Raw genomic sequence first — 12,961 nt, 5'->3', positions numbered from 1 at the left:
CTGGCTGCCACCGGTCTCAGCCCTCACCATGCTCGCACGCGGAGATGCCGGAGATCTCGGTGGAGGCAGCGAAGATGAAGACTCATCGTTTCCCCAACCTTATCGCCGCCGCTAACAGAGGCCCTGGTCTAGGAAGGGGCGTCCTAGATCATCTTCGGCAGATCAGTCGCGTGCGTCGCTGGTGAGACTGAAACAGACCCTTGGCGCCTGATCTGCCGCCTGTCACGCTCGTCAATGGCGTCGAGCGGATCTAGAGGAATAGGGAAGGAGCCGGCGTCGACACCCAGTGTTCCGCGGGGGGCGGCGGCGTGGGCGCGTGGGGCGGTGGGTGTGCGAGGAATCGGAGCTTGTATAGCAGCTCCAACCCGCTGTAGGAGTCGGAGGGAGGAGCTCGTCGGGGAAATCCTCGGAGACGAGCGAGCAACGGCGACGTGGTTTTGCTTGACGACAGAGATACCCGTGGTCTCCTCGATTGTTGACGGCGTGAACCCCTCCCTAGACAGCGTGGAGTTGAGCGGCGTGTACTCGTGCGGTCGTGCCACAACCCGAGCCCGATGATGCTTTTCCTCCCCATCCTCATCCGTCGTGCTGCCATGTCCTCCTCCTGCGGCCGTTGTCTCCCCTCTTTGTTTCGTTGTTCACAGGGCGGGCCGGTCGGTGGGGCAAGGCGAGGCGGGATAGGAGGAGGTCTAACGGCCGGACACGGTAGCGCTGGGCAGCAGATAGCGGTGGGTGCGGAGGAGGCTGCCGAGGCGGCTCTGGGCACCACCGAGGCACGGCGCGCCGCCACCACCGTCGAGGCCGAGACCTACGTGGCCGTCACAGAGTCGTCCTCCAGCGCCGCGCAGGCTTCCGTCGAGGACAGGATCGAGGTGCTACAGGTCCAGCTCCGCCGCGGCTGCTCCGGCAGCGGTGATGGGTGCGACCATCCATCGCGAGGAGCACACCCAAGGACAAATTCGTCGTTCTCCACATCAACGTGTCAATCAATCAATCAATGCATCCATCCTTCTAGAACACGATGGCAGCAGCCACTGCAACGGCGACGGCAACGAAGCTGGCGGTGGTGGTGTACACGAAGGAGCCAGCGGGGTCGCCGGTCGGCGCAGGGGCGGTGGCCGGGGATCTCGCCGGGGGAGCGGGCAGCGGAGCCATCTTAGACGCCGGGATGGGGGCCGCTCCCCGGGCCTATGCGGCGGCTGTGACGGTCGGGGAAAGGCGACAGCGGCGCTCGCCGCCGGCTGCCGTGCACAGGCTGGCCGTCTCCCTCCGCTGCTTGAGAGCGAGGAAGAAGAGACATGTTTACACCCAAATTTGGCACCTAGGATTAAAATAGGAAAGATGACCAAAATTTAGAAGTCTACCGGTTTTCTCCGAGTGGGCCGATCTGACCGCCGTGTGTTGGGCGGTCAGACCACCGGTTGAGGGCTGGTCAGACCGCCGGTGTGTGGCCGGTCTGACCGGCAGGTCCAAGTCCGACTGTGTTTCGTCGGGTCTCGAGGTTTCCTTGCTCGGGAAAGCATGTTTCGGGTTTCCTTTGGTTTCTATCCCGAGTTGGACGTGGAGGAGGGCCTGTAGAGGGCAAGATCAACCCCTATATAAGAGACATGGCCGGTTCTATTGTAACTAACCAATCTACAGTCAATCAATTGAATCGTTTTTCATATTGCTTTTAGTTTTCTCTTAGTTTGTCTATCTTTCTCGGTTTGCGCCGTAAACCGTTCGCCACCGCTGCGAGAGTGCGACATCTCTTTGTAGGTACGTCACGGTGAACGAGACGGCGGAGCGCGCGCTGTTCTACTAAAGGCGAGGCCGACGGCGGCTCCACTACGTCGTCCAAGGCGCCCCTCCTCCTCTGGCTCAACGGTGGCCTTGTCTGCTCGTCAATCCGGTACGGCGCCATGGAGGAGCTCGGCCCGTTCCACGTCAAGAGCGACGGCGAGACGCTCAGCGCGAGGATGAGGTGGCCACCAGTGTTATCGCACCACGTCGTGCTGACCTCGCCCCACTGCTCTCTGAGGCCGTCATGCCGTTCCCGACGATGTCAACGGGAAGGGGGAAAAGAAGAAAGGAGAAGGAGAAAAAGAAGGAAAGAGAAGGGGCAATCCGGGTATTTAGAAAACTATCTCACCTCTTTTATCCCTGGAAATAATAAAATAATGCGACCGGTGTTCTACGGCCAATTATACGCATTTTTAGTGTCCATTAGCTGTGTTACGTTTTTTAGTGTTTTCTAGCTAATTACATGTTTTTTACGTGTCCTGTAGCAAATTTTGCCGAACAAAAGAATAGGGGGTATAGAGAAAACGAAAGAAAAAAAGAAATAGAGAACAAGGAGTGTGAAAATGAAAACTAGTCAGCTAGATAGGAGAAGAGAAAAAACAGAGAAAAGAATATGGGTTACATTTAAAATGAAAAAAAAAAGAAATAGAGGATAAGGAGAGAAAACGAAAAAAAAAAGCTATATAAGGGATACAGAGAGAACGAAAAAGAAAATAGAGGATTAGGAGACAAAACCAAAAAAAAAAGAAATAGAAGATAAGGAGAGAAAAAAAAGAAGTTATATAGGGGCACAATTGGGGCTCGAACCTAGCACCTCTTGTCTCATACTCTCTCCATTTTTATAACGTAAGACTTTCTAACATTACCCATATTTATATGGATGCTAATGAATCTAGACACACACATATGTCTAGATTTATTAACATACATACGAATGTAGACAATGTTAGAAAGTCTTACATTATGAAACGGAGGAAGTAGCTATGATATCTCCATCATTAAGGACTTGTTTAGTTGGAAAAAAATTTGGGTTTGATTGTCACATCGGATATTAAACGTAGTCTAATGACAAAACAAATTATAGATTACGTCAGGAAACTGCGATACGAATTTATTAAGCCTAATTAATCCATTATTAGCAAATGTTTGTACCACATCGTTAAATCATGGCGCAATTAGGCTTAAAGATTCGTCTCGCAATTTACACGTAAACTGTATAATTAGTTTTTTTATTTTGTACACATTTAATACTCCATACATGTTTCCAAACATTCGATGTGATAGGTGAAAAGTTTTTATTTTAAGAACTAGACAAGACCTAAGCCAAGCAAACCTTTTGTAAATCAAAGTGCATATTTATGGTTTTATCCTATGAAGCTCTCAGCACCAAGTAGTATTGCGCTGAGCTCGGATGATTTAGCAAGTCCTTGCCATCTTGGACGGAATCTCAGTGCTAATATTAGTGGCGTTAAGATGTTATAGCTTAGCGCCAAGCATGATGACAATAAGTAAAAGATTTATTTTTTATTTAGTTTTTATCATGGTTCAATCTTCAAATAAGATTTCTGAAAGAAACATTTTGTCAAATTTTCGGCCGCTTTTTCCACTGCTCAGCCTGCACATGTATCACGCACGGGACCAGACGCAGTGTGAATGGCCTGATAAGACAAGCGAGGGCAGTACTTATTCCAGCATCGTGTCAATTGGCAAGTTGATTACAACACGGAAAATCGAAAGAACGTAACTCACTTGAAATATTTTTATATTTTTTTATGTTTAAATTGGGAAGAGTAACATTTTTTTATTATTCTCTCTTATTTGTTTCTTTTACTCTCCTATGAAAATTAGAAAGAACGTAACTTTCTTAATTCTTTTTATATATTTTTATCTTTACAGATAAAGAAAGAAAACAAAAAATAAGCTAGATAGGAGAAGGAAAAAAAGAAAAGGGCAAAATTTGCCACAGGACACGCAAAAAACGTGTAATTGGCTGGGAGACACCGTAAACACATAACACGGCTAATGGACACTACGAAAAATGTGTAATTGGTTATAGGACACCGGTCGTATTATTTTATTATTTCTAGGTCAAAAGAGGTGAGAAAATTTTTAAAATAGCGAGATTGCCCCTGACGCCATCTTCTCCAATCCGAAATAACAAAAGTTTTGTAGCTGCCGGCAAGGTAGCTGGCGGCGGCGACCGCGCGCCAGGAGCGGCAGATGGCGCGGAGGCGGACGTGCAGCGATGGCTGCTGCATCGCACTGTTCTTGCTGGTGGCAGCAGCGCAATGCCTCGTGCTGCTCGCTGGCGCAGCCGGAGCGGCGGAGCCACGCACGCGCCAGGGAGACTACCTGGACAGACTGCGTGGCTCGCCATCGTCGAGGGTGTCGCTGGCCGTCGTGTCAGCCGAGGATCGTAGCGCGCCATCACTCTCCGATAGGTGGCATGCGGCGCCAACGACAGCGCCGGCGGCGCTTGGGAGCCAGGAGGCGGACCGCATGGTGATGCTGCTAGGGCAGCCGAACAGCCTGGGCTTCGCACAATACGTTGGGTATGTGTGATGGTGGACGAGGTGACGGGGCGCGCGCTGTTCTACTACCTCGCCAAGGCCAACGGCGGCTCCGCCACGTCGTCCAAGGGGCCCCTCCTCCTCTGGCTCAACGGTGGCCTTGGCTGCTCGTCACTCGGGTACGGCACCATCGAGGAGCTCGGCCTGTTCCGCGTCAAGAGCGACGGCGAGATGCTCAGCGCGAGGATGAGATGGCCACCAGTGTCGTCGCACCACGTCGCGCTGACCTCGCCCCATTGCTCCTCTGAGGTTACCATGCCATTCCCGACGATGTCAACGGGAAGGGGAAAAGAATGAAGGAGAAGGAGAAAAAGAAGCTAAGAGAAGGGGCAATCCGGATATTTAGAAAAATATCTCACCTCTTTTATCCTGGAAATAATAAAATAATACGACCGGTGTCCTACGGCCAATTACACATTTTTTGCGTGTCCTATGGCAAATTTTGCCCAAGAATAGAATAGAGGATACAGAGAAAACGAAAGAAAAAAGAAATAGAGGATAAGGAGTGAAAACGAAAACTAATAAGCTAGATAGGAGAAGAGAAAAAAATAGAGAAGAATATGGGATACATTTAAAACAAAAAAAAAGAAATAGAGGATAAGGAGAGAAAACGAAAAAAAGAAGCTATATAGGGGATACAGAGAACGAAAAAGAAAATAGAGGGTAAGGAGAGAACGAAAAAAAAAAGAAATAGAGGATAAGGAGAGAAAAAAAGAAGCTATATAGGGGGACAATTGGGGCTCGAACCTAGCACCTCTTGTCTCGTAGCTATGATATCTCCACCATTAAGGCCTTGTTTAGTCGAGAAAATTTTAGGTTTGATTATCACGTCAGATATACAGACACACATTTAAAGTATTAAACGTAGCCTAATAAGAAAACAAATTATAGATTCCGTCAGGAAACTGCAAGACGAATTTATTAAGACTAATTAATCCATCATTAGTAAATGTTTGTAACACATTGTCAAATCATGGCACAATTAGACTTAAAAGATTCATCTCGCAATTTACATGTAAACTGTGTAATTAGTTTTTTATTTTGTCCATATTTAGTACTCCATACATGTGTCCAAACATTTGATGTGATGGGTAAAAAGTTTTTGTTTTGGAAACTAGACAAGGCCTAATCCAAGCAAACCTTTTGTAAATCAAAGTGCATGGTTATGGTTTTATCCTATGAAGCTCTCAGTGCCATGTAGTATGGCGCTGAGCTCGGATGATTTGGCAAGTCCTTGTCACCTCGCATGAAATCTCAGCGCTAATATTAGTGGCACTAGGACGCTATAGATCAGCGGCAAGCATGATGGTGCTAAGTAAAAGACTTAGTTTTGTAATTAGTTTTTATCATGGTTAAATCTTCAAACAAATTTTCTAAGAGAATCATTTTGTCAAATTTTCGGCCGCTTTTTCCACTGCTCAGCCTGCACATGTATCACGCACGGGACCAGACGCAGTGTGAATGGCCTGATAAGACAAGCGAGGGGCAGTGCTTATTCCAGCATTGGGTCAATTGGCAAGTTGATTACAACACGGAAAATTAAATTGGATGATCCTTAAATTGGAAGTATGTCAGAACAATAAAAGAGTGGCAGCCGTGCAAATTAGCTTTATGCAAAATCTAATTCGCGCGCGCTCTCTGTTTTGTCTTGTTGCGCCACATACTCATCGGCCGTCCGATCCAACAAGCTCTGGTGCGTCTGTACATAGCCTGGTGATTCACGGACGTGCCATCATCCAGAGGAATCCAAATTGGAAGCCATGTGACGCTCTACGCTACGCCGGCTTCAAAAATAATTTTCTCTTAAACAAATCATCCGATCTACGATCCGATTACACCGTTGTGTTCGTAAGAATTGAATCTTTATAACAAGATCTCATATGATTATGTTTTGATGAAAAATTAGAAATTACTTTTATAATATATCTAAATTACTTTTAGATTTCACTAAATTACTTCTTAGACCCATAAAAGTAAATTTAAAAAAGCCTAAAAGTAATTTACATATATTATAGAAGTAACTTAGAAAAAAAAATAACTTTATCACGACATTAAAAGTAAATCCGTTATGGAGGTAAAAACATGAGTCTATATAGAAATTAAATTTAATCAGCACAAATTACATCATTGACTAAAAATGATTATAAAATAAACAACTCACAACATGAATGTATAGATTTCTTTTAATGCCGTAACAAGTTACTTCACTTTTGTTTTAAGTTACTTTTATAATATAGGTAAATTACTTTCTGGCTTTATTAAATTAATTTTATGACTAAGAAGTAATTTAATGAAATCTAAAAGTAATTTAGATATATTATAAAAGTAATTTCTATTTTTTCATAAAAATATAGTCATGTGAGATCTTGTTATAAAGATTTAATTGCTATGAACACAATGGTGTAATCAGATCGTAAATCGGATGGGTAATCTAAGAGAAAATTCTATAAGAAGAAAAAAAATACATGCACTTTTGAATATAATAGTAGTAACTAGATATGAGGTTGAGAGGTAGCTGGTTATGACCATACAGAGAACGGTCTCGTTGTAGACACGTCCTAGCTTTATCTATTGTTGCCACGTTTATTTTGTAGTCATGTCTGATGACAGGTAGCTAGGGTGGTGGAGACCATTTGATTTTTTTTCACGAACATAAAAAAATATAAACATTAATATATTAAAAAATAGAAAAAAATAAGTAGAACCCATATATCAGTAACATATAGAAAAAAAAATATTTTTCTCCTCTCATTTTTCATTTATTTTTTCAAAATTAAAAACAACATTTTATTCTTTCTTTTTAAATTTAATTGTTTTCTATGTAACTGACATGTGGATCCCACTGACACGTAAGCGTTACCGTGGTATGCCACGTCATCTCAAGAATCAGGTTGAAGTCTATTTGAACCTATATGGCATTCATGATAAGTTTAGGGATTCAAAAATATATTGGTATGCCACGTCATCTCAAGAATCAGGTTGAAGTCTATTTGAACCTATATGGCATTCATGATAAGTTTAGGGATTCAAAAATATATTTTAATAGTTTAGAGATCTAAATAACACATCTGTAAGGACTACCCGTGTATTTCACTCTAATGTTAATTGTTTAGTTATGTGATGTTCTTCATAATAATAATAGGGATAGCATGGGTATTCTAATTAAATTAATTTTCTCATGCATGTACTTATACCAGCATTGCATCTATCGGCAAGTCGATTACAACACGGAAAATTAAATTGGATGGTCCTTAATTATGTCAAAACTATAAACGAGTTGCAGCCGCACAAGTTAGCTTTATCTATCATTGCCACATTTATTTTCCTACATGCGACACTGTCAGCACCTGGATCTGGACTTCACGACGCCGACGGCCTCGAGCTCCTCCCCAACCTGTCCTCACCTCGTCCATCACGTGCACGGTGCCCCGTTACCTCACCACCACATCGTCGGCTTCGCTGCCAGGAACTGCCGGCGCACGGTACCGGTGAAGGGGTATCCTCGCCATCACGGGCCTCTTCCTTATTTGTTTATAGTTGCGCCAAGCCGCCACTGCCACCGGCGGGGGAGGCGGTGACCTTTGAACGACGCCAGCCTCTCCTCGTCGCCCACCAGCTTGCTGGCCTTCTCCGCCACCAGCACCCAGTGTTTGAAATTTCGGTTCGAAATTTTCAAAATTTCGGAAATTTTGAATTTCGCCCCCCACCGAAATGCTAACATCTCGCCCGAAAATTTCGGTTTTTTTGTATTTTTTTGTGAATTTGGTTACATTTTATTCAAATTTATTAAAAATCTGTCAAAAATTCAAAAAATTTCATACGAATTTTTTCCGAAATTTCTGAAATTTCAATTCTATCGCTCAGCTGCGGCAGAAATGCTGATTTCGAAATTTAAAACCCTACCAACACCCTCTGTTGGCACCGCCACCTGCTAGCTTGTTGGATTAGGAAAGAAGTTTGATCCTAAGAGCAAAGCTATCATTTTGCAAAAATTATCTCTCCAAAATAGCAAGAATTCATACAATAACGTGTATGGTGTCTACCAGTAAATTACCACGTTTTTGAAGTGTCCTCGAGCAAATTTACATTCTTGTGGTGTCTCCCAACAAAAACAACATTTTTTGAGTGTCTTGTAGCAAATTTTGCCTAAATTCTAATAGGTGTTATATTATGATAGTGCTTGCTAAGGCAAATTTGCACATAGCATTTTTTTTCTAAACTAAACATTTGGAAAGTTATTGATAGTCAATTTTAAAAGTTTGATCAAATCTTGTGATATTTGAGTTTATTGCAATATCCTTTTTGTGTCAGATGATTGAAGAATATATAATTCTTATGTGTAGGAGTTACATTAGAATCGAAATTTTGGTTCACTGTTATGCTTTTTCTAACATTACTATTCTCAGAAAAAATGCAAAAAATGTTAATGCTTTTTCTACCTTTAGGAGGTATGCATTTTTAAAGTGATAGTAGAATACCCATGCAAGTGATAGTAGAGGTAGTCTCTTCACTGTTATATATATCTGCTAAACTGTTGGAGCCATTTATATCGTGCAATATTATATCTGCTCCTGAAATGTGTCTTAACTAATGGCATACCATTCCATATGCATCAATTAATTGGCATATACCATTCCACAACTCAATGGTCCTAGCAAAAGGCGAGTTAATTTGCGAGATGGGCTTTTCTGAATGGCCTTTTTTGAATGAGCTAATTAATTCTTTCAATAAGTACACTATATAAATAGCATGACAGTATACCTGGCCTCTATATAAATAGCATGCCGCAGGGTGATCAGTGTGTTGCCTAGAATTGGTGTGTTGTTCCCATCAGAAAATACAACCATGATCAACACGGAACGTGATTTCCACATGGTCGGAGGGGAAGGAGAAATTAGCTATGCCAGGAATTCTAGGGTTCAAGTAACTACTCTATCTATCTGTCTGGCTGTCAATCTGCATATATCTGTCTCTCTTACTCACTAACACATATGCGCGCGTTTCACTGCTTTTTTCCTTAAAAAAAAGAGGGTAAGAGGTTTGCCTCATATATATTGATATAGCAGAGTTACTTGCTATTGTGATACAAGGTATTTTGCCAATCATCTGCATGCAAGTTATGAGGTCTGTTAGAACAATAGCTTTAATTTATGATAGTATCAGCAAACAAGTAAACTATAAGTTGTGATAGTGCAAAGGTAAACTAGGTTGTACCCATGATGCATGATTGCATGGAGCATATTTATGAATTTGAAACCATATAAAATTCACTGACTTCATTAGTTACCAGGAAAAAAAATGCTTGTACAGCATACAAAGACAAGATTGGAAATTCTTTTTGTTGGCTCCTAGTATCGTACCTGATATGAACCTAGAAGTACAATGTTTTACGTACTTTTCATCCGAAGATTAAAGTGGATTAAAGTGTATTCCTTATACACCAGTTAGAATAGAGGGTATTTGCCCGGCGAAAAAGAAAAATAGAGGGTTTTTTCCTCTATCCATGGCGATCAAGGGAGCTTTACTCAGGAATCATTAAAAAGAAATTCTGATGAGTACAGCTTTTTGGCTTCCTTTGATTTGTAGAGAAAACGAAGAAAGCAATAGGTTCCTTGATATAGAAAGTAACATGTTTCATTTTTTGACACGAATGAATCGATGTTTTCTTTCTTTTTTTATCAGATTGATCAATGCACAATATTTAATTATTTGATTATGTTATACTCGAATTTAATTCCAGCTAATGATACATCATATATTAGTAGCAATAATTAACAATCTTTTCACATGCATGTACGCTGTTAGAACAAGGCTATGATGGAGACTAAGTCAATCCTCGATAAGGTAACCCAAGAAGTATACACTGGTCTTTTACCACGTAACATGGTTATTGCCGACCTTGGCTGCTCTTCAGGACCGAACACATTGCGTTTTGTCTCGGAGGTGATAAATATCATAACTAAGTGCCAAAATAAGCTAGGACAACTTGATTTAATGGATCTTCAGTTCTTCTTAAATGACCTACCTGGTAATGACTTCAATCACCTCTTTCGGACATTGGAAACGTTTAAGAAGGCAAATGAAACAAATCATGAAGGAGAAATAGTACCTGCATACTATATTTGTGGAGTGCCAGGTTCCTATTACACAAGGCTTTTTCCTCAACAAACTATTCATCTCTTTCACTCCTCGATATCTCTTCACTGGCTCTCTCAGGTACGCAATAAAATTAATCAAGTGTAACATCTATATATAGTACTACAAGATGTTCATACACATGTGGTCTCTGCCAATGCAAGTCAAATCATCAGCATGATACTTTGAGTTAATTAGCAGTGCTATCATTTACTTAGGTGCCTGAGGAGCTGAATGGCAGGAAAAAAGTGTACCTAAATGAAGAAAACATATACATCACAAAGACTACACCACAGTCCGTGGTGAAACTATTCCAAGAGCAGTTCTACAAGGACTTCTCCCTCTTCCTCACGTTACGCCATGAGGAACTCGTGCTTGGGGGCCAGATGGTACTGACATTTTGTGGGAGAAAGAATGAGGACGCACGCAGTGGATCAGAACTAAACAATCTCTTTGGTTTGCTTGCACAATCACTACAATCTCTTGTCGCTGAGGTACATATACAATTATCTATGCGAATTTGGTGTCACTCTCTCAAGATGCGATACAAGATACACCCTCTATCCCTAAATGTTTGACGCCGTTGACTTTTTTAAATATGTTTGACCGTTCGTCTTATTGAAAAAATTTAAGTAATTATTAATTTCTTTTCTATCATTTGATTCATTATTAAATATACTTTTATGTATACATATAGTTTTACATTTTTCACAAAAGTTTTTGAATAAGACAAATGGTCAAACATGTTTAAAAAAGTCAACGGCGTGAAACATTTAGGGAAGGAGGGAGTATATCATATATAAAAAGGAAATTTTCAGGTGAATACATGTAATTAAAATAAACTCTCGGCATGTATATAACAGGGCTTGGTGGAGAAGGAAAACCTTGAGTCCTTCAATCTACCACTGTATGGGCCATCCGTCGGTGAGGTAGATGAAATAGTGAAGAACGTCAATTTGTTCGAAATGGATCACATCAATCTGTTTGAGTGTAATTGGGATCCTTATGATGACTCACAAGGTGATATTGTGCATGACAGTGCCTTGAGTGGCATGAATGTAGCAAAGTGCATTAGAGCCGCACTGCAGCCCTTAATTGCATCTTATTTTGGAGAAGACATACTCAATGCGTTGTTTGAAGAATATGCTCACCGTGTTGCCAAGCACCTTGAGAAGGAGAAGGGTAAGTTTGCTTTTATTGTCGTATCTTTGAAGAAAAGATGCTACATAAAGATCGGGAGCTAGTACTCGAGTATATCACTAAATGTATTGCTACGTTAAACATATTTCATATCTGCTACTTGTTTGTTTCTTTCACCTACTTGCATGTTATTGTCCTCCCTGGATGTATATGTGCATGATCAAATATGGTCATTATATTTGTGTTTCCTTGTATCTCTATGGATATAAATAAAGGTTAATTGGATCCGTACCATTATAAATTTATCTGCTAGGAATAATATCATTGCTATTTAATAATTTGCTCTAATGTCATTACAATTTTATACTTATTTAAAATATATATATACCCCGTACTTAACCCTTCACTATATTTTCTAATATTTTTAGACCAAATCAACCCCTTCTCCTTGCTCGTCCTCTCATCTCTTCAATGGGTCTAAATCCAATCCAAATCCGCACCAACCCAACACCTCTTCAAAGCAGCTCACTCAACCAATCCACCCCACTTCTTCACCTCTGGGACCCAATCCAAACCAGTCCACAAGCAGTTTCAGGCCAAACCAACCCAAACCATAATAGTCTTAGTGGATTCAATCCATTTGGAATCCATGGATTCAACCCACATGCAGTCCACAACGGTGCTAAGCGCATCGCTCAATGGCCGCACAGATAGGAATCGTACAGCAAAGGCCGGACCCCACCATGGACTTCTTCGATACCAATCTTGCGAGGAAGAACGTGACATCCACACGCAGCGATGGCCTGCTTCTTTTTTAGGTGGATGAAATCAAGGCGACGGCGAGCAGGACGAACCCGACGTTCGCGGCGCTGGCGCTGCGTTTCGCCGTTCGCGTCGAGCTCGCCGGCCACCACGCAGAGCCCGAACGGCAGTAGGTCGAGCCCCAGCCATGGCCGCGGTGTAGTTTGTCGAAGGATTTGGGTAACGTGCACGTGAAGCGCCGCGACGGCGCGGCCTCCGCCGCAGCCCGCAGCAATGCAGGTGAACCCTCACTCCTGTCCGCATCTAGCCGGCTAGCCTCCGACCGTGCTGCGCTCTCCCGCTCCGCCGCGATGGCCCATCCCGCCAAGCACGCGCCACCAGCTCGGCTGCTCCTCGATGCGCTCCGCACCACCACCGCCGCTATTCGCGTGCGTGCGCCAGCTGCGCTCTCCCGCGCCGCCTCCGAGAAGATCGCCGTGCCGCGGATCGCACCAAGCCACGCCGTGCCGCCTCCGCCGCCGCCGCCTCAAGCACAGTAGGACTCAGGCCATTCAGTTCATCCACTCCTATTC

At 42.9% G+C, this 12,961-nt stretch overlaps 1 protein-coding gene across 1 annotated transcript; it reads left to right on the top strand.

Annotated features, from left to right (window-relative positions):
• Nucleotides 1–9,165: 9,165 nt before the first annotated feature.
• On the top strand, nt 9,166–11,921 carry LOC9269912 (anthranilate O-methyltransferase 2). The gene is made up of 4 exons (XM_015786591.3): nt 9,166–9,275; nt 10,158–10,568; nt 10,706–10,981; nt 11,351–11,921. The coding sequence occupies exons 1-4, from the start codon at nt 9,198–9,200 to the stop codon at nt 11,729–11,731; spliced, it is 1,146 nt and encodes a 381-aa protein (XP_015642077.1). The 5' UTR covers nt 9,166–9,197; the 3' UTR covers nt 11,732–11,921.
• Nucleotides 11,922–12,961: the final 1,040 nt, after the last annotated feature.

This window comes from Oryza sativa, chromosome 6 (assembly GCF_034140825.1).
Source record: "Oryza sativa Japonica Group chromosome 6, ASM3414082v1".
NCBI classification, from domain to species: domain Eukaryota; kingdom Viridiplantae; phylum Streptophyta; class Magnoliopsida; order Poales; family Poaceae; genus Oryza; species Oryza sativa.
The sequence above is the reverse complement of the archived record's forward strand: the minus strand, read 5'-3'. Positions and strand labels throughout refer to the sequence as shown.